The 22,113-nt window shown below is 49.0% G+C and overlaps 2 protein-coding genes across 2 annotated transcripts in view; one reads left to right on the forward strand and one right to left on the reverse strand.

Moving 5' to 3' along the window:
* Positions 1-782: 782 nt before the first annotated feature.
* SMIM20 (small integral membrane protein 20) lies at positions 783-17,518 on the reverse strand. Its single transcript, XM_069744642.1, has 3 exons — positions 17,363-17,518; positions 9,904-9,960; positions 783-966 (listed from the first exon to the last, which is right to left on the reverse strand). The coding sequence occupies exons 1-3, from the start codon at positions 17,469-17,471 to the stop codon at positions 929-931; spliced, it is 204 nt and encodes a 67-aa protein (XP_069600743.1). The 5' UTR covers positions 17,472-17,518; the 3' UTR covers positions 783-928.
* Positions 17,519-20,229: 2,711 nt separating this feature from the next.
* Positions 20,230-22,113, forward strand: part of SEL1L3 (SEL1L family member 3) — a 77,885-nt gene continuing 76,001 nt past the window's right edge. The window contains exon 1 of the mRNA XM_069744643.1: positions 20,230-20,348. Within this exon, the coding sequence (XP_069600744.1) occupies positions 20,295-20,348 (54 nt within the window). The 5' untranslated portion in view covers positions 20,230-20,294. The remainder of the gene's footprint in view (positions 20,349-22,113) is intronic.

The following is a 22,113-nucleotide window of genomic DNA, read 5'->3' on the forward strand; positions in this document are numbered from 1 at the left end:
GCGCAATGCCAGGTCCTTTGGCTATTGGGCACCAGCCTGTGTGCAGATGCTGGTGCCCAGCTCAAGCACACTCAGGGAGGAATACCCATGTGGGACCTGCCGCGGCGCTTCCAGTGCCTCCTGGTGCCGACCGCAGGAAAGACAGTGCCCTGCCAGACACCAACTGGCCCAGGGATGGGAACTTTCTCCTTTTCCTCTTTCTTCACCGTCATCCTCTTACCTAAGGTTCCCATCAAGAACAGGAAACTAGCCAATGTGGAGAGAGGTACCACTCTTTTTATATAGGAGGTTTCATGTTCTTAAAAGGCGGATCCCTCTCTCTCGTGGGTGCTGTCATGGGTGACAGAAAAACAAACAAAAAAAACAATCTAATAATCAGTGGAAATGGGTAAAGCGTTCCAGAGTTACTACCTCAAAGTGACACGGGTCAGAAATTTAAAAATTGGCCTGGTCATTAGTGTGCAAACCACCTTAGTTACATAAAAAAAGGGGTTACATAAATCCGGCTGTGTAACCATACAATCGTGGTAACAGATTCCCTGTGACAAAGTCAAATGGACATCCCCTTCAAATGCTACAATCGAGGGTTGAAAGGCAGAGATGGGAAGTTCCTCTAATTGATGCAATTACAGTGTGTGTGGCTGTTTATCACAGCTCTTGCCCCAGACCATGGATTTCACGTTCCAGATCTTGACTACCTCTTCCCATCACAGCTAGCCAGGTATAGAAGTGATGTCGGCATTAATAGAAGAATTACAAAATGAAAACCCGTGCTGCTGTAGTTTCCTTGTTTTGTATATTTTATTGTTACCAGATTCTATACCAAAATCTGAAAGTTCTACTTTATTGTTACATATGTACAAAGTCTATCAGCTTTGACGAAGCGGAAACTTCGGACAAGTTTTGATAAATTAAAATTAATTTTGTGTTATTTCCTTGAAAAAGGGTCGCTCCACACCTTCAAGCCTAAAACAAGGGAAGAAAAAAAAAATACATTAATTTTAATTTATTAGACAAGAAATTACACAAGACTTCCAGAGAACTGAATAGCTCAGATTAGCCAAGTAATGGTTTACATAGAATTGTGGTGCTATGTGGAAGTGCAGGTATAGAGACAATTAGTTTTCTGCCAAACAGTTCAGTACATGGAGAAAAAAGTATTTAGTCAACCACCAATTGTGCAAGTTCTCCCACTTAAAAAGATGAGAGAAGCCTAAAATTAACATCACAAGTAGACCACAACTATGAGAAAACAAATCCAGAAAATCACCTTGTCCGATTTGGCAAGATTTATATTGCAAGTTATGGTGGAAAATAAGTATTTGATCTCCTAAAAACATGCAAGATTTCTGGCTCTCACAGACCAGTAACTTCTTCTTTAAGAGGCTCCTCTGTCCTCCACATTACCTGTAGTAATGGCACCTGTTTGAATTGTTATCAGTATAAAAGATACCTGTCCACAACCTCAAACAGTCACACTCCAAACACCACTATGGTGAAGACCAAAGAGCTGTGGAAGGACACCGGCAACAAAATTGTAGCCCTGCACCAGACTGGGAAGACTGAATCTGCAATAGGCAAGCAGCTTGGTGTGAAATCACCTGTGGGAGCAATAATAAGAAAGATCAAACATTCCTCTATTCCTCCTCATCATCTAGTGAGGAAGGACCCGCAGCAAGGAACCCTAGAACAGCAATCAATCCCATATGGATTGCAACCACTGAAAATTATCAGCCTGTTATTCCAGATTTCATCAGAAGCTTAGGAATCCAATTTGATGTCACAGGCCTCACCGAAACGGACTTCTTCAAATTCTTTTTCAGCAAAGAAATAATAAATCTTATGGTGGCCCAGACAAACTTGTATGCCCATTTATTTTTCACCCCAAATCCCCAGTCAAACGCCAGATGGACCCTGTAAATGAAGCAGAGATGATGACATTTGGGGGCATTGTGCTGCACGTGGGCATAATCTGAAAACCAGAGCTTCAGCAATACTGGAGTACTGATATTCTCTACAGTACACCGGTATTCTGTATTGACATGACAAGTACACAATCTGAAGTGATCCAAAAAGGTTTGCATTATAGTGATAATGTGCGGTGTCCTCCCCGAGATGTTCCTAACCATCTGTACAAAATTCGGCCAGTAGTTGAATACTTCAGGAGAAAATTTGCAGAGACGTATAACCACCAAAGGGACATCGCTACAGATGAATCTCTGGTTCATTTCAAAAAGGGAAGTTAAAATTACGACAATGCCTGCCCAGTGAGAAGGCCAGGTACGGAATTAAACTGTACAAGCTGTCCGAGAGTACCTCAGGGTACATCCACAGACTTAGGGTTTACGAGGGGAAGGACACCCAGATTGACACCTCCCCCATCCTGGGGGTGAGAGAGAAAATTGTGTGGGAATTGCTGCACCCACTGCTGGATAAGGGTTATCACCTCTACATTGATAACTTTTACACCAGCATCCCAATGTTCAAGACCCTCCCTGTCAGAGGTACAGTTGCATGTGGCACCGTGCAGAATTTTTTAATTTTTTTTTTAACCCCTTCATGACCCAGCCTATTTTGACCTTAATGACCTGGCCGTTTTTTGCAATTCTGACCAGTGTCCCTTTATGAGGTAATAACTCAGGAACGCTTCAACGGATCCTAGCGGTTCTGAGATTGTTTTTTCGTGACATATTGGGCTTCATGTTAGTGGTAAATTTAGGTCAATAAATTCTGCGTTTATTTGTGATAAAAACGGAAATTTGGCGAAAATTTTGAAAATTTCGCAATTTTCACATTTTGAATTTTTATTCTGTTAAACCAGAGAGTTATGTGACACAAAATAGTTAATAAATAACATTTCCCACATGTCTACTTTACACCAGCACAATTTTGGAAACAAAATTTTTTTTTGCTAGGAAGTTATAAGAGTTAAAATTTGACCAGCGATTTCTCATTTTTACAACGAAATTTACAAAACCATTTTTTTTGGGGACCACCTCACATTTGAAGTCAGTTTGAGGGGTCTATATGGCTGAAAATACCCAAAAGTGACACCATTCTAAAAAATGCACCCCTCAAGGTGCTCAAAACCACATTCAAGAAGTTTTTTAACCCTTCAGGTGCTTCACAGCAGCAGAAGCAACATGGAAGGAAAAAATGAACATTTAACTTTTTAGTCACAAAAATTATCTTTTAGCAACATTTTTTTTATTTTCCCAATGGTACAAGGAGAAACTGAACCACGAAAGTTGTTGTCCAATTTGTCCTGAGTACGCTGATACCTCATATGTGGGGGTAAACCACTGTTTGGGCGCACGGCAGGGCTTGGAAGGGAAGGAGCGCCATTTGACTTTTTGAATGAAAAATTGGCTCCACTCTTTAGCGGACACCATGTCACGTTTGGAGAGCCCCCGTGTGCCTAAAAATTGGAGCTCCCCCACACGTGACCCCATTTTGGAAACTAGACGCCCCAAGGAACTTATCTAGATGCATAGTGAGAACTTTGAACCCCCGGGGGCTTCACAAATTGATCCGTAAAAATGAAAAAGTACTTTTTTTTCACAAAAAAATTCTTTTAGCCTCAATTTTTTTCATTTTCACATGGGTAACAGGATAAAATGGATCCTAAAATGTGTTTGGCAATTTCTCCTGAGTACACCGATACCTCACATGTGGGGGTAAACCACTGTTTGGGCACATGGTAAGGTTCGGAAGGGAAGGAGCGCCATTTGACTTTTTGAATGGAAAATTATCTCCATCGTTAGCGGACACCATGTCACGTTTGGAGAGCCCCCGTGTGCCTAAACATTGGAGCTCCCCCACAAATGACCCCATTTTGGAAACTAGACCCCCCAAGGAACTTATCTAGATGCATATTGAGCACTTTAAACCCTCAGGTGCTTCACAAATTGATCTGTAAAAATGAAAAAGTACTTTTTTTTTCACAAAAAAATTCTTTTCGCCTCAGTTTTTCATTTTCACATGGGCAATAGGATAAAATGAATCCTAAAATTTGTTGGGCAATTTCTCCCGAGTACGCCGATACCTCATATGTGGGGGTAAACCACTGTTTGGGCACACGGCAGGGCTCGGAAGGGAAGGCGCGCCATTTGACTTTTTGAATGGAAAATTAGCTCCAATTGTTAGCGGACACCATGTCGCGTTTAGAGAGCTCCTGTGTGCCTATGCATTGGAGCTCCCCCACAAGTGACCCCATTTTGGAAACTAGACCCCCCAAGGAACTTATCTAGATGCATATTGAGCACTTTAAACCCCCAGGTGCTTCACAGAAGTTTATAATGCAGAGCCATGAAAATAAAAAATAATTTTTCTTTCCTCAAAAATGATTTTTAGCCTGGAATTTCCTATTTTGCCAAGGGTAATAGGAGAAATTGGACCGCAAATGTTGTTGTCCAGTTTGTCCTGAGTACGCTGATACCCCATATGTGGGGGTAAACCACTGTTTGGGCGCACGGCAGGGCTCGGAAGGGAAGGCACGCCAATTGGCTTTTTAAATGGAAAATTAGCTCCAATCATTAGCGGACACCATGTCACGTTTGGAGAGCCCCTGTGTGCCTAAACATTGGAGATCCCCCACATATGACCCCATTTTGGAAACTAGACCCCCAAAGGAACTAATCTAGATGTGTGGTGAGGACTTTGAACTTCCAAGTGCTTCACAGAAGTTTATAACGCAGAGCCATGAAAATAAAATAAAAATTTTATTTTCTCTAAAATGATTTTTTAGCCTGCAATTTATTATTTTCCCAAGGGTAAAAGGAGAAATTTGACCCCAAAAGTTGTTGTACAGTTTCTCCTGAGTACGCTGATACCCCATATGTGGGGGTAAACCACAGTTTGGGCACATGTCGGGGCTCGGAAGTCAAGTAGTGACGTTTTGAAATGCAGACTTTGATGGAATGGTCTGCGGGCGTCACGTTGCGTTTGCAGAGCCCCTGGTGTGCCTAAACAGTAGAAACCCCCCACAAGTGCCCCCATTTTGGAAACTAGACCCCCCAAGGAACTTATCTAGATATGTGGTGAGCACTTTGAACCCCCAAGTGCTTCACAGACGTTTACAACGCAGAGCCGTGAAAATAAAAAATCATTTTACTTTCCTCAAAAATTATGTTTTAGCAAGCAATTTTTTATTTTCTCAAGGGTAACAGGAGAAATTGGACCCCAGTAATTGTTGCCCAGTTTGTCCTGAGTACACTGATACCCCATATGTGGGGGTAAACCACTGTTTGGGCACACGTCGGGGCTCGGAAGGGAAGGAGCACCATTTGACTTTTTGAATAAAAGATTGGCTGGAATCAATGGTGGCGCCATGTTGCGTTTGGAGACCCCCTGATGTGCCTAAACAGTGGAAACCCCTCAATTCTAACGCCAACACACCCCTAACCCTTATCCCAACTGTAGCCGTAACCCTAACCACAACCCTAACCGCAACACACCCCTAACCACAACCCTAACCCCAACACACCCCTAACCCTAACCACAACCCTAATTCCAACCCAACCCTAACCCTAAGGCTATGTACCCACGTTGCGGATTCGTGTGAGATTTTTCCGCACCATTTTTGAAAAATCCGCGGGTAAAAGGCACTGCGTTTTACCTGCGGATTTACTGCGGATTTCACCTGCGGATTCCTATTGAGGAATAGGTGTAAAACGCTGCGGAATCCGCACAAAGAATTGACATGCTGCGGAAAATACAACGCAGCGTTTCCGTGCGGTATTTTCCGCACCATGGGCACAGCGGATTTGGTTTTCCATAGGTTTACATGGTACTGTAAACCTGATGGAACACTGCTGCGAATCCGCAGCGGCCAATCCGCTGCAGATCCGCAGCCAAATCCGCACCGTGTGCACATAGCCTAATTCTAAAGGTATGTGCACACGCTTCGGAAAACGCTGCGGATCCGCAGCAGTTTCCCATGAGTTTACAGTTCAATGTAAACCTATGGGAAACAAAAATCGCTGTACACATGCTGCGGAAAAACTGCACGGAAACGCAGCGGTTTACATTCCGCAGCATGTCACTTCTTTCTGCGGATTCCACAGCGGTTTTACAACTGCTCCAATAGAAAATCGCAGTTGTAAAACCGCAGTGAAATGCGCAGAAAAACCGCGGTAAATCTGCCATAAATCCGCAGCGGTTTAGCACTGCGGATTTATCAAATCCGCTGCGGAAAAATCCGCAGAGGACCAGAATACGTGTGCACATACCGAAACCCTAACCCTAACCCTACCCCTAACCCTACCCCTAACCCTACCCCTAACCCTAACCCTACCCCTAACCCTACCCCTAACCCTACCCCTAACCCTAACCCTACCCCTAACCCTACCCCTAACCCTAACCCTAGTTCTAACTCCAACCTTAGTGAAAAAAAAAAAAATTCTTTATTTTATTATTGTCCCTATCTATGGGGGACAAATGGGGGGGGTCATTTACTGTTTTTTTATTTTGACCACTGTGATAGATTATATCACAGTGATCAAAATTCACATTGGAACGAATCTGCCGGCCGGCAGATTCGGCGGGCGCACTGCGCATGCGCCCGCCATTTTGGAACATGGCGGCGCTCGGGGAAGAAGACGGACGGGACCCCGCCAGGATCGGTAAGTATAAGGGGGGGAGATCAGGGCACAGGGGGGGGGGGGGGGAGATCAGGGCACGGGGGGGCGTCGGAGCACGGGGGGGGGAGGGATCGGAGCATGGGGGAGAGTGATCGGTGTGCGGGCGGGTGGATCGGTGTGCAGGGGGGGTGGATCGGTGTGCAGGGGGGGTGGTTCGGAGCACGGGGGGGGGGATCGGAGTGCGGGGGGGTTTGATTGGAGCGCGGGGGGTGTGACTGGAGCACGGGGGGAGCGGGCAGGAGGACGGGGGAGCGGAGCACAGGACGGAGGGGAGCGGGCCACAGATCGGAGGGCTGGGGGGGCGATCGGTGGGGTGGGGTGGGTGCACATTAGTATTTCCAGCCATGGCCGATGATATTGCAGCATCGGCCATGGCTGGATTGTAATATTTCACCATTTTTTTAGGTGAAATATTACAAATCGCTCTGATTGGCAGTTTCACTTTCAACAGCCAATCAGAGCGATCGTAGCCACGAGGGGGTGAAGCCACCCCCCCTGGGCTAAACTACCACTCCCCCTGTCCCTGCAGATCGGGTGAAATGGGAGTTAACCCTTTCACCCGATCTGCAGGGACGCGATCTTTCTGTGACACAGCATATGCGTCACAGGTCGGATTGGCACCGACTTTCATGACGCATACGCTGTGTCACAGGTCGGGAAGGGGTTAAATCAGCTAAGCCTCCCTAAGCCGCTAAATGGACAAATGCTGAGAAAAGGTGAAAGCAGAGCCCGATGCAGCGACAACATGCTGGTGGTCAAGCATAACGACAAACTTCATGTCCTTATCTTAACCACCATACACTGTGAAAACAGCTTGTTTGTCACCAAGTACCAAAGCCAGATTGTGTCTTGGATTACAATAAGTACATGAAGGGTGTAGATCTCTCAGATCAGGTCCAAAAACCATACTGTGCCATGGGAAAAGCTAATGTATGGTACAAAAAAAATGGCCACGCAGTGTACAGATGGCACTGTACAATGCTTTTGTGCTGTTTCAATCTGCAGGTAATACAGGGACCTTCCTTCAGTTTCAGGAGGAAGTCATCAAGGCCCTAATGTTTGGCACTCCGGAAGGCGAGTGTCCCAGTACTCCTGAAACTGATAGTGCCCGTGTTGTCCTTAGTCAGTCAATATTTTATAGGAGAGTTTCCCCAAACAGCGAAGAAAGGAAGATCACAAAAACGGTGCAGAGTACACTCCAAAAGGGGAATCTGCCCTGAGAAACCTGGCCTTTGCATTAAGGATTGCATCAAAGAGCACCACACATTCACAAATTAATAACATTTATTTTTATCCCGGTGACACAACACACTTTTATAATCCAATGTACTTTGCACAACGTACACATAACACCACATTAAAAATTCATACACCAGTAAAACCAAACACATTATCATTACTATAAAACTATGCCTCTAGATAACTTCATTGACGAGTCTAGTTTCTAAAATGTGGTCACTTGTGGGGGATTTCCATTGTTTAGGCACATCAGGGGCTCTCCAAGCGCGACATGGTGTCCGCTCTCGATTCCTGCCAAATTTTGCATTCAAAAAATCAAACGGAGCTCCTTCCATTCCGAGCCCTGCCGTGCGCCCAAATTGTGGTTTTCCCCCTACACATGGTATATTGGCGTACTCAGGAGAAATTGCACAACAACTTTTGCGGTCCATTTTCTCCTTTTACCCTTGTGAAAAAAAAAAAAAGTCGGGGCTAAAAGATCATTTTTGTGACTATAAAGATAAATGTTAATTTTTTCCTTCCATGTTGCTTCAGTTACTGTGAAGCACATGAAGGGTTAATAAACAACTTGAATGTCATATCGAAGACATTTTACCACTATCATAAAAGTACAATATGTCACGAGAAAATCTCAGAATCAGTGGGATCCGTTCAAGCGTTCCAGAGTTATTACCACATAAAGTCATGGTGGTCAGAAATGAAAAAAAATGGCCTGGTCAGGAAGGTGAAAACAGGGGTGAAGGGGTTAGTGGATCATCATTAGGATAAGTGGAGAACAACATCTAAAGAGCGTGTGATTCTGGGTTCACTGATGAACATTTGCAACCAACCCCAGGCCTAATGCTGTTTTCATACATCAGTTTTTTGCCATCAGTCGCAATCCGTCGAATTTTGAAAAAACGGATCCAGCGACTTATACCGCCAGATCCGTTTTTTTCCTAGACTTGTATTAGCAATAAAATGGCCTCATGTTTCATCAGTCGTTCGCCGGATCCGTTGGCCGGAGACAACGGACAAAGTAACGTTTGTGTCCGTCGAAAAAACAGACAACGGCGGATCCGTTGCTAGAATGGAAGCCCATGGCGCCGGATCCATCAAATGACGGAATTTGGCGACAGATTAAGTTTTTTTAAACTGAGCACGCTCCCATTTTTTTTTAGGAACCAATTAACCGGATCAGCTAGTTGAATCCGACAAAAAAAAAAAACAGATCCGTTGCATCAGTTTTTCGCAATCTGCGACAGATCCATTTTTTTCAAAATTCAACGGATTGCAACTGATGGCAAAAACCTGATGTGTGAAAGCAGCCTAAAGCCTTTCCACTGCAGTCATACCTGAGCGGTCGTTTGTACAGAACCATAATAATGTTAGTGTTCAAGTGCCCGTGGCCTTTATCGTTAGGGTTACTCTGCCCAATTATTTCAGCTGGCAAATCGCTAACACAGAGTGTTAAGCTTCTTTTACACTTACCGTGTTTTTTGCGAGCCTTTTTTGTGGGACGTATTGCCGCAATTTTCACAATCTGCCGCATTAACGGACTGCAAAAAACTTGCGGATCCGCAAAAATGGAAGTCACAGTGCACGGCAAAAAGAAGCTGTTTTTGCGGCCCCATTGATTTTCAATGGGGGCTGTGTTCGTAAGGTTCGTAAGCAGGCTCGCTATTTCTTCACGGCCGTAAATACGGCCAATCATGGCCATACGGCGCTCCGTGGAATTATCGCGGCCCCATAGAAATATATTGGGGTGGCAAAAACGGGACGCAAAACCACGGTAAGTGTAAAAGAAGCCTAAGGGCAGGTGCAGGCAATAGAATTTTTGGCCAGAGTGCAATCGACAAAACAATGGATTGCACACAGACCAATGTTTGTGTATTGAGCCATTTACTGCGACTTATAAGATGATAATCATAATCACAGTAATCGGTACAAGCTGTAAAAAAAGAAATTGTAGATACATAAAAAAAATTTTTTTCCCCACTGAACACTGCAGAAAACAGGAAAGACTCCTTATACATGTACGCACCTACTGGCTGCACGGATTCCTGGTCCACACCAGCTCGGTTCACTGCCTGTTCTTTCTCTAGAATAACAGATGAATATCAGCCCACAAGTAACGCTGTGACACAATGCAACCAGTGTGCATGATTAACACAAACACTCCATGTTGGGGCTCATGGATCTCACACCACGATGCATGGACCGGTCGCCGGCCTCCCGACTGGAGAATGACAGTCTCAGACCTACATGAAGCCGTAGGTGGGGGGCTAGCACAGATGCAAGGAGGGGGGCAAGCACAGATGCAAGGAGGGGGGCTAGCACAGATGCAAGGAGGGGGGCTAGCACAGATGCAAGGAGGGGGGCTAGCACAGATGCAAGGAGGGGGGCTAGCACAGATGCAAGGAGGAGGGCTAGCACAGATGCAAGGAGGGGGGCTAGCACAGATGCAAGGAGGAGGGCTAGCACAGATGCAAGGAGGGGGGCTAGCACAGATACAGGGAGGGGGGGGCTAGCACAGATACAAGGAGGGGGGCGCGAGCACAGATACAGGGAGGGGGGCGCTAGCACAGATACAGGGAGGGGGGGTTAGCACAGATACAGGGAGGGGGGCAAGCAAAGATGCAAGGAGGGGGGCTAGCACAGATACAGGGAGGGGGGGGCTAGCACAGATACAAGGAGGGGGGCGCTACACAGATACAGGGAGGGGGGGTTAGCACAGATGCAAGGAGGAGGGCTAGCACAGATGCAAGGAGGAGGGCTAGCACAGATGCAAGGAGGGGGGCTAGCACAGATACAGGGAGGGGGGGGCTAGCACAGATACAAGGAGGGGGGGGCTAGCACAGATACAGGGAGGGGGGCGCTAGCACAGATACAGGGAGGGGGGCGCTAGCACAGATACAGGGAGGGGGGCGCTAGCACAGATACAGGGAGGGGGGGTTTAGCACAGATACAGGGAGGGGGGCTAGCACAGATACAGGGAGGGGGGCTAGCACAGATACAGGGAGGGGGGCTTGTACTGGGGAAGGTAGATACCACCTAAGAATTGTACCAAGGGTGGGGGAGCCGCAGGATACTTGTACCAAGATAATTTGAGGAAGGTGAGTAAGGCTACTTTCACACTGGCGTTTTTTGCAATACGTCGCAAAGCGTTGTTTATGGCAAAAAACGCATCCTGCAAAGTTGTTTGCAGGATGCGTTTTTGCCCCATAGATTAACATTAGCGACGCATTGCCACACGTCGCAACCGTCGTGCGACGGTTGCGCCGTATTGTGCCGGACCGCCAGGAGCAAAAAACGCTAAATGTAACGTTTTTTGCTGTCGACGGACCGCTTTTTCCGACCGCGCATGCGCGGCCGGAACTCCGCCCCCACCTCCCCGCACCTCACAATGGGGCAGCGGATGCGCCGGAGAAATGCATCCGCTGTCTCCGTTGTGCGGCGCATCAAACGCTAGCGTCGGAATCTCGGCCTGACGCATTGCGACGGGAAGATTCCGACGCTAGTGTGAAAGTAGCCTAAACGACATATATACTGGGGGGACAATCACCAGCTGCTCACAAACTGCAGGCATGCCGCCAAAACATCACTGGAATGTTCCCATTCACTACTGCACACGCACATTGCCCCTCTCTACACCCCTCTGCACACGCACGTCCCCCCTGCTCACCCCTCTGCACGCGCACATCCTCCTGCATGCACACGTCGCCCCTTTGTACACCCTTCTGCACGTCGCCCCTCTGCACGCACGTCACCCCTCTGTATACTCCTCTGTACGCACCCGTCACCCCTCATCACGCACGTCAACCAGCTGTATACCCGTCTGCACATCGACCAGCTGGATACAATCCTCTGCGCGCCCGTCACCCCTCTGTATACACTCCTCTGCACGCACACGTCGCCCCTCTGTACGTGCATGTCACCCTCTGAATACGCCTATGCACGTCCTCCAACTCTGCACGCGCACATCCCCCTGCATACCCTGCTGCACGTGCACGTCGCCCCTCTGTATACTCCTCAGCACGCATGTCAACCAGCTGTATACCCGTCTGCACGTGCACATAGACCCACTGTATACAATCCTCTGCGCGCCCGTCATCACTCTGTATACACTACTTTGCACACCCGTCACCCGGTATTCACTCCTCTGCACGCCCATCACCCCTGGATACACTCCTCTGCACGCCCATCATCCCGTATACACTCCTCTGCACGCCCATCATCCTGTATACACTTCTCTGCACACCCATCACCCATTTACGCCTCTGCACGACCATCACCCTGTATACACTCCTCTGCACACCCGTCACCCGTGTACTCTTCTGCACACCCATCACCCCTGTATACACTCCTCTGCACACCCATCACCCCTGTATACACTCCTCTGCACACCCGTCACCCCTCTGTATACACTTCTGCACACTCCTCTGCGCGCCCCTCACCCCTCTGTATACACTCTTTTGCACACCCTTCACCCCTGTATACACTCCTCTGCACGCCTGTCACCCCTGTATACACTCCTCTGCACACCCATCACCCATTTAAGCCTCTGCACGACCATCACCCTGTATACACTCCTCTGCACACCCGTCACCCGTGTACTCTTCTGCACACCCATCACCCCTGTATACACTCCTCTGCACACCCATCACCCCTGTATACACTCCTCTGCACACCCGTCACCCCTCTGTATACACTTCTGCACACTCCTCTGCGCGCCCCTCACCCCTCTGTATACTCTTCTGCACACACTTCACCCCTGTATACACTCCTCTGCACGCCCGTCACCCCTGTATACACTCCTCTGCACGCCCGCCACCCCTGTATGCACTCCCCTGCACACCCGTTACCCATGTACACACTGTTCTGCACGCCCGTCACCCCTCTGTATACTCCTCTGCACACCCATCACCCATTTACGCCTCTGCACGACCATCACCCTGTATACACTCCTCTGCACACCCATCACCCCTGTATATACTCCTCTGCACACCCATCACCCCTGTATACACCTCTGCACACCCATCACCCCTCTGTATACACTTCTGCACACTCCTCTGCGCGCCCCTCACCCCTCTGTATACACTCTTCTGCACGCCCTTCACCCCTGTATACACTCCTCTGCACGCCCGTCACCCCTGTATACACTCCTCTGCATGCCCGTCACCCCTGTATACACTCCTCTGCACGCCCGACACCCATGTACACTGTTCTGCACGCCCGTCACCTCTGTATACACTCCTCTGCACGCCGTCACCCCTGTATACACTCCACTGCTCGCCCGTCACCCATGTACACACTGTTCTGCTTGCCCGTCACCCCTGTATACACTCCTCTGCACACCCATCACCCATTTACGCCTCTGCACGACCATCACCCTGTATACACTCCTCTGCACACCCGTGACCCGTGTACTCTTTTGCACACCCATCACCCCTGTATATACTCCTCTGCACACCCATCACCCCTGTATACACTCCTCTGCACACCCATCACCCCTGTATACACTCCTCTGCACACCCATCACCCCTGTATACACTCCTCTGCACACCCGTCACCCCTCTGTATACACTTCTGCACACTCCTCTGCGCGCCCCTCACCCCTCTGTATACACTCTTCTGCACAACCTTCACCCCTGTATACACTCCTCTGCACGCCCGTCACCCCTGTACACACTCCTCTGCACACCCATCACCTCTGTATACACTCCTCTGCACACCCATCACCCCTGTATACACTCCTCTGCACGCCGTCACCCCTGTATACACTCCTCTCCACGCCCGTCACCCCTGTGTACACTCCTCTGCACACCCATCACCCCTGTATACACTCCTCTGCACGCCGTCACCCCTGTATACACTCCTCTGCACACCCGTCACCCCTGTATACACCCCTCTGCACGCATGTCACCCCTGTATACACTCCTCTGCACACCCGTCACCCCTGTATACTCTCCTCTGCACGCCCGTCACCCCTGTATACACTCCTCTGCACGCCCGTCACCCCTGTATACACTCCTCTGCACGCCCGTCACCCCTGTATACACTCCTCTGCACACCCATCACCCCTGTATACACTCCTCTGCACACCCATCACCCCTCTGTATACACTTCTGCACACTCCTCTGCGCGCCCCTCACCCCTCTGTATACACTCTTCTGCACGCCCTTCACCCCTGTATACACTCCTCTGCACGCCCGTCACCCCTGTATACACTCCTCTGCATGCCCGTCACCCCTGTATACACTCCTCTGCACGCCCGACACCCATGTACACTGTTCTGCACGCCCGTCACCTCTGTATACACTCCTCTGCACGCCGTCACCCCTGTATACACTCTACTGCTCGCCCGTCACCCATGTACACACTGTTCTGCTTGCCCGTCACCCCTGTATACACTCCTCTGCACACCCATCACCCATTTACGCCTCTGCACGACCATCACCCGGTATACACTCCTCTGCACACCCGTGACCCGTGTACTCTTCTGCACACCCATCACCCCTGTATATACTCCTCTGCACACCCATCACCCCTGTATACACTCCTCTGCACACCCATCACCCCTGTATACACTCCTCTGCACACCCATCACCCCTGTATACACTCCTCTGCACACCCGTCACCCCTGTATACACTCCTCTGCACACCCATCACCCCTGTATACACTCCTCTGCACACCCGTCACCCCTCTGTATACACTTCTGCACACTCTTCTGCGCGCCCCTCACCCCTCTGTATACACTCTTCTGCACACCCTTCACCCCTGTATACACTCCTCTGCACGCCCGTCACCCCTGTATACACTCCTCTGCACACCCATCACCCCTGTATACACTCCTCTGCACACCCATCACCCCTGTATACACTCCTCTGCACACCCATCACCCCTGTATACACTCCTCTGCACGCCCATCACCCCTGTATACACTCCTCTGCACGCCGTCACCCCTGTATACAGTGCTCTGCACGCCCGTCACCCCTGTATACACTCCTCTGCACGCCGTCACCCCTGTATACACTCCTCTGCACACCCATCACCCCTGTATACACTCCTCTGCACACCCATCACCCCTGTATACACTCCTCTGCACACCCATCACCCCTGTATACACTCCTCTGCACACCCATCACCCCTGTATACACTCCTCTGCACACCCGTCACCCCTGTATACACTCCTCTGCACACCCATCACCCCTGTATACACTCCTCTGCACACCCGTCACCCCTCTGTATACACTTCTGCACACTCCTCTGCGCGCCCCTCACCCCTCTGTATACACTCTTCTGCACACCCTTCACCCCTGTATACACTCCTCTGCACGCCCGTCACCCCTTTATACACTCCTCTGCACACCCATCACCCCTGTATACACTCCTCTGCACACCCATCACCCCTGTATACACTCCTCTGCACACCCATCACCCCTGTATACACTCCTCTGCACACCCGTCACCCCTGTATACACTCCTCTGCACACCCATCACCCCTGTATACACTCCTCTGCACACCCGTCACCCCTCTGTATACACTTCTGCACACTCCTCTGCGCGCCCCTCACCCCTCTATATACACTCTTCTGCACACCCTTCACCCCTGTATACACTCCTCTGCACGCCCGTCACCCCTGTATACACTCCTCTGCACACCCATCACCCCTGTATACACTCCTCTGCACACCCATCACCCCTGTATACACTCCTCTGCACACCCATCACCCCTGTATACACTCCTCTGCACGCCGTCACCCCTGTATACACTGCTCTGCACGCCCGTCACCCCTGTATACACTCCTCTGCACGCCGTCACCCCTGTATACACCCCTCTGCACGCATGTCACCCCTGTATACACTCCTCTGCACACCCGTCACCCCTGTATACACTCCTCTGCACACCCGTCACCCCTGTATACACCCCTCTGCACGCATGTCACCCCTGTATACACTCCTCTGCACACCCGTCACCCCTGTATACACTCCTCTGCACACCCGTCACCCCTGTATACACTCCTCTGCACACCCGTCACCCCTGTATACACCCCTCTGCACGCATGTCACCCCTGTATACACTCCTCTGCACACCCATCACCCCTGTATACACTCCTCTGCACACCCGTCACCCCTGTATACACCCCTCTGCACGCATGTCACCTTTGTATACACTCCTCTGCACACCCGTCACCCCTGTATACTCTCCTCTGCACGCCCGTCACCCCTCTGTATACACTCCTCTGCTCGCCCGTCACCCCTGTATACACTCCTCTGCACACCCATCACCCATTTACGCCTCTGCACACCCATCACCCCTCTGTATACACTTCTGCACACTCCTCTGCGCGCCCCTCACCCCTCTGTATACACTCTTCTGCACGCCCTTCACCCCTGTATACACTCCTCTGCACGCCCGTCACCCCTGTATACACTCCTCTGCATGCCCGTCACCCCTGTATACACTCCTCTGCACGCCCGACACCTCTGTATACACTCCTCTGCACGCCGTCACCCCTGTATACACTCCACTGCTCGCCCGTCACCCATGTACACACTGTTCTGCTTGCCCGTCACCCCTGTATACACTCCTCTGCACACCCATCACCCATTTACGCCTCTGCACAACCATCACCCTGTATACACTCCTCTGCACACTCGTGACCCGTGTACTCTTCTGCACACCCATCACCCCTGTATATACTCCTCTGCACACCCATCACCCCTGTATACACTCCTCTGCACACCCATCACCCCTGTGTACACTCCTCTGCATGCCCGTCACCCCTGTATACACTCCTCTGCACGCCCGACACCCATGTACACTGTTCTGCACGCCCGTCACCTCTGTATACACTCCTCTGCACGCCGTCACCCCTGTATATACTCCTCTGCACGCCCGTCACCCCTGTATACACTCCTCTGCACACCCGTCACCCCTGTATACACTCCTCTGCACGCCGTCACCCCTCTATACACTCCTCTGCACGCCCGTCACCCCTCTATACACTCCTCTGCACGCCCGTCACCCCTCTATACACTCCTCTGCACGCCCGTCACCCCTGTATACACTCCTCTGCACGCCCGTCACCCCTGTATACACTCCTCTGCACGCATGTCACCCCTGTATACACTCCTCTGCACGCCCGTCACCCCTGTATACACTCCTCTGCACGCCCGTCACCCCTGTATACACTCCTCTGCACGCCCGTCACCCCTGTATACACTCCTCTGCACGCCGTCACCCCTCTATACACTCCTCTGCACGCCCGTCACCCCTGTATACACTCCTCTGCACGTATGTCACCCCTGTATACACTCCTCTGCACGCCGTCACCCCTCTATACACTCCTCTGCACGCCCGTCACCCCTCTATACACTCCTCTGCACGCATGTCACCCCTGTATACACTCCTCTGCACGCCCGTCACCCCTGTATACACTCCTCTGCACGCCCGTCACCCCTCTATACACACGTCTCCCCCAGAGCGGCCACTCACTGTACTGGTCTATGTGTGCCATCGGGTGGTAATATATGGGGTACAGCGCGGCCGCCACCACAGCAGCGAAGCCCCCGAATATCAGCACCACTCTGCCGCTCCTCCCCATGACCGACGCTTACTGCGAGGTCCAGTACCACGTGGTCCCGAACCCGGAAACCGCCTGGAATGTAACGCACATTCTGATTGGATGGTGCGTCTGCTCTGTCATTCCGTCATAACACGCTGATGCGTGCAGCGCGCGCTCCTTGTCTGTAGTCACCGAGATCTACAAGACCTGGGTCTGTTGCCCTAGCAACCAATCAGATCGCCCTTCTCATTTGTCACTCGGTGGTTTGGAAATTAAATATCTCCTGTATCCTGTATTCTGACTATATGGGGGCCACATAGGCGCAGACAGCCCCCAGAATTGTAGTGCCCCATCAGCCGGCCGGTGATGGAGCAGAGGCATGCAGCCATATTTTGGGCCCACAATTATTGCAGGTCCTTAATAACATTGATCTTTCCTATAGGCCAAAGGGACTTTCTGGGCCCTTTAGGCTCCTGGGCCCGATACGATTGCAGCCCCTGCACCTATTGTAGTTACGCCCCTGAATGCGCTTTATCTGTTGTGAAGCCGAATGAGACCAGCTGGCAAGTGCGCAAACCGCATACGTGGGGGTCACTTGACGAGAAGTATAACAGTGCGTCCATCACACACGCTCATAGGTTGGTGGGCTGCCGTCAAATAGACTGAATGCAGACTGGACTTGAATATCCCTTTAAATGGAATCCGTCAGCAGGTTTCTGCAACTTTTTCTGAGACCCGCATAATGTAGGGAAAGAGACCCTAATTCCAGCGATGTGTCACTTAGATTACTGGGTGCCGCCATTCTGATATAGAATGGAACAGAAGGAGGGGATTGCAGATAATGCTACTTACTCATAATAGGGGAGGATCAAGATGGCCCAACAGCACACCTCGACGCGCGTTTAGGCCGGGCTCACACATGCGAGAAATATGGCCGAGTCTCGCATGTTAATACCCGGCATTGCCGCCGTCACTCAGGAGTGGAGCGTGCAGCCGCATAGCAATACATGGAGCCGCACGCTCCGCTCCTGAGTGACGGCAGTAATGCCGGGTATTAAAATGCGAGACTCGGCCATATTTCTCGCATGTGTGAGCCCGGCCTTACTGTGTAGCTTTTTCAACACCTCCCCTTTATCTGCAGTCCCCTCTTTCTGTTCCACCCCTGGCACATAGCGATCGCGCGTTGTTATTATGATAGATGCTCCCCACCTTTTTCCCTCCTTATTTGACACGTTATGTTCTTAATGGTAATAGTTTTATTCTTTTCAATTAATGGTTGTTTTTACTCTTGGTGGTTCATAGTTACTCCAATTCTACAGGGTTTTGCACAATATACATAATGGGGACACGTTGCGTCTGTGAAAGGAAAACGAACACGGATGTGTGAATGAGGCCCACGGTTCATCAGAGTTTGATTCTTACCATCAAAGTTTTTTTCCAAGTTCCATCAATTTTTCTCTGGTGAAAAAAAAAAAAACCTGAAAAACTGGAGATTTCTCAAAACAGTCTGTGAAAAATACACTCCACGCAGGTGGCATCCGAGGACGGTCTGATTTTTTTTTTTGACGGGCCCATAGACTTGCATTGGTGAGTTTGATCTGCGACTTAAATCAAAATTGATTTTATCTCCCTGATCTTGTGCGGAGCACTCAGTCTGCAATAATACACGGATAATGTGATCGACTCCGTAGGCTGGACTAGATGGGTGATAACCGTGCATAGAACTAAGGCTACTTTCACACTTCTGTTTTTTTGAATCCGTCACAATGCGTCGACTCGACGTATCGCCAGATGCGTCAAAAATAGTGAAAAACGGATGCAACACATCCAGTATTTCGACGGATCTGCTAGACGGTTCCTTCGAAAAACTGGATTCGTTGCATCCGTTTTTACCATCCGTTTCATCCGTTTTTTTTGACAGATCCGTTTTCCATGCCTAAAAATGGGAGTCTGCCAAATGTGATTGGCTACTGGAAAATAGGGAAACCAATATATTCACTGGCTGGCTGTCTTTAGGCTGGCAGGAGTCTTGCTGGCACCTTTGGGGGTGACGCCCCAGGCCAGGTTTATATAGATTTGGGGCCTGTCTGGCCAATTGGCTACAAATTCCTGATTCTGAGCATGCTCAGTGTAAAAAAAGGATTCCAGCGCTGGATTCCGTCATACGACGTGTCACGACGGATCCTGCGTCCATAGGCTTCAATTCTAGTCAACGACGTATGCCGCAGGATCCGTCGCGACACGTTTTCCCAATGCAGACAAAAAACGTTGCATTGAACGTTTTTTCCAGACGATGGTCCGCCAAACACGACGGATCCGTTGCACGACGGATGCAACGTGTGGTCATCCGTCGCTAATACAAGTCTATGGGAAAAAATGGATCCTGCGGGCACATTTGCAGGATCCGTTTTTTCCCCAAAACGACGCAATGCAACGGATCTGAAAAGACGGAAGTGTGAAAGTAGCCTTATACCAGAAAACAAGGTGTGTGAACGAGCGCTTATCCTGATAGCACATCACACCATTCCTAGCACTGTGGTCTCCTCTGATATACAGCTGCAACCTGTGCACCTCCCAAAGCCCCCCAGCCTGAGACCACATAAGCAAATGGATCCAAAGAGATTTCTACTGCCAGATCCATTTTGTACACGTACAGATCGCCTATACAATGGCTGCCCCCTATAGATCAGTGCTCTATAAATAAGTCACCAGTGCAGACGTGGATCTAATGAGATTACCTGAGAAGGCGGGGGCGAGACAGGAGGGAGGATCAGCAGCACCTGCCCATAGACACAGGTATTCCTGTGCTTCCACCTGGCAGCCCCACCCCGCAGCACAAGACGACGAGGACGGGGAGGAAGAATGCCCCACTGGACCCACATGCTGGGTGCCCCCTGTATTCTGCTGCTCTGCATGGTGAGGACTGCCAGGCTTTATTCACCCTCTATGGTCAGGCTGGCACACTGCCCCTTGCCCTTCCTTGTGTCTCTACATCTGTTATATCTCACTGACTTGAGTGTTGTCTTCTCTATACACTGTGTCTACGAGAGTCATTACCCCAATATATGCTATGTAACAACCGGTTCCACTGATCACGGCGTGTCATACCTTGGCCCAAATATCTACACTGGATCTACAAGGATATTTATATAATTATTTGTATTATCATGTTGTTAGTTTTCAGCCATTGATCAGTGGCTTTCAGCTGTCCAACTCCAACCATCCTGGGAAATGTAGCTTCTAAACAGCTGGAGAACTTCAGATTGAAGATTATTATTACTATTTTTTTTTTCTCGCCTATATAGCGTTATTAATTCCACAGCACTTTACAGATACAGACATTATCATCACTGTCCCCATAGGGGCTCACAATCTAGATTCCCTATAAGTATGTCTCTGGAATGTGGGAGAACATACAAACTCCTCGCAGATGTCGTCCTACCCAGATCTTGTAAGCCTGTAGAAAAGCATTAGTCCAGATACTAAACTATTTTTGCAACATGTATTTATATTTGATCAATTGTTTTTGCACTACATATTATCCAGGAGTATTGCAGACATGTTCATCATACAGGTGACTTTGTAGCTAATATCTGAATCTCGGATTGTTCAGAGCACGTCTTCCTTTCCCACATCTTGGCTCCTAATCCTTCAAGCGGTGGGAATTCAAATCCCTGTTATTACTACTCTTCAATTAGTCCTTCACATGAGAACCATGAAAGCCGGCGTGTTTACTAATGTCAAGGTAATGGCGCTCCTATGCCCTCACAGTATTCCTCTTAACTGGTGGTGAATCCAATAAAATCTGAACAATTTGCTAATCCCATGCAGGATATGTGGCTTGTAAGTCTCGTTGTAAATCTCTAATATAGTAATGGAGAACGCCTTCATCTTTAGGTTAGATTCGCCGTCTGAGAATGCGTAATCCTTTTGGGGGTTTTTTCCTCTCCTGCTCAAAATTATTTCAAATGTATAAATGCATTACAAACCATGGTTTCTAAAAATTTGGGGCTTTTTGGTAACCGCATGCTCCTAGGTGCAGCATTTGTTTTGGTCTTTTTCTCCATTCTTTTCTGAAGGACTTCAAAAACCTCAGAAAAATGCTTGTTAGGATGCGTTTCCATAATGAGCATTTGGTGAGTTTTTGATGTTACAGATTTTTTTTACACCCAGTAAGTAGTAGAGGTTACTTGCATCTTTCTGAAAATATGCAGCATTAGAAAAATCACCAAAATCACCAAAAACTGTGGGAACATGGCCTTGCAAAAGTAACAAATTGTAAAAAAAGAAAAAAATGCAAAATCACAAATGTGATAATCTGCAGCAAAAATCCATTGCTTACACCTGTCGTGTTTTTTTTTGTTTTTTCCATCCATGCAATTTTGAGTAAAAGCCTTCACACATTGAATATTTGATCCAATACTTAAGCCCAAACCAGGAGTGGGTGATAAATACAGAAGTGGTGCATATGTTTCTATTATTCTTTTCTTCTGATTGTTCCACTTGTGGTTTTAGCTCACAAATATTGATATGAAATTCTGACCATGTGAACGTGGCCTTAAATCACTTTTACTTTTGAATTGCGAAAAAAAAAATGTAGACAAACTGCGTGTCTCCAGCCTTCCGCTACGTTCCCACAATGAGTTCTTGATACGGTATATTTTTGTTGTGTCAAAAATGC

This window comes from Ranitomeya imitator, chromosome 1, assembly GCF_032444005.1.
Source record: "Ranitomeya imitator isolate aRanImi1 chromosome 1, aRanImi1.pri, whole genome shotgun sequence".
Taxonomy (NCBI): Eukaryota; Metazoa; Chordata; class Amphibia; order Anura; family Dendrobatidae; genus Ranitomeya; species Ranitomeya imitator.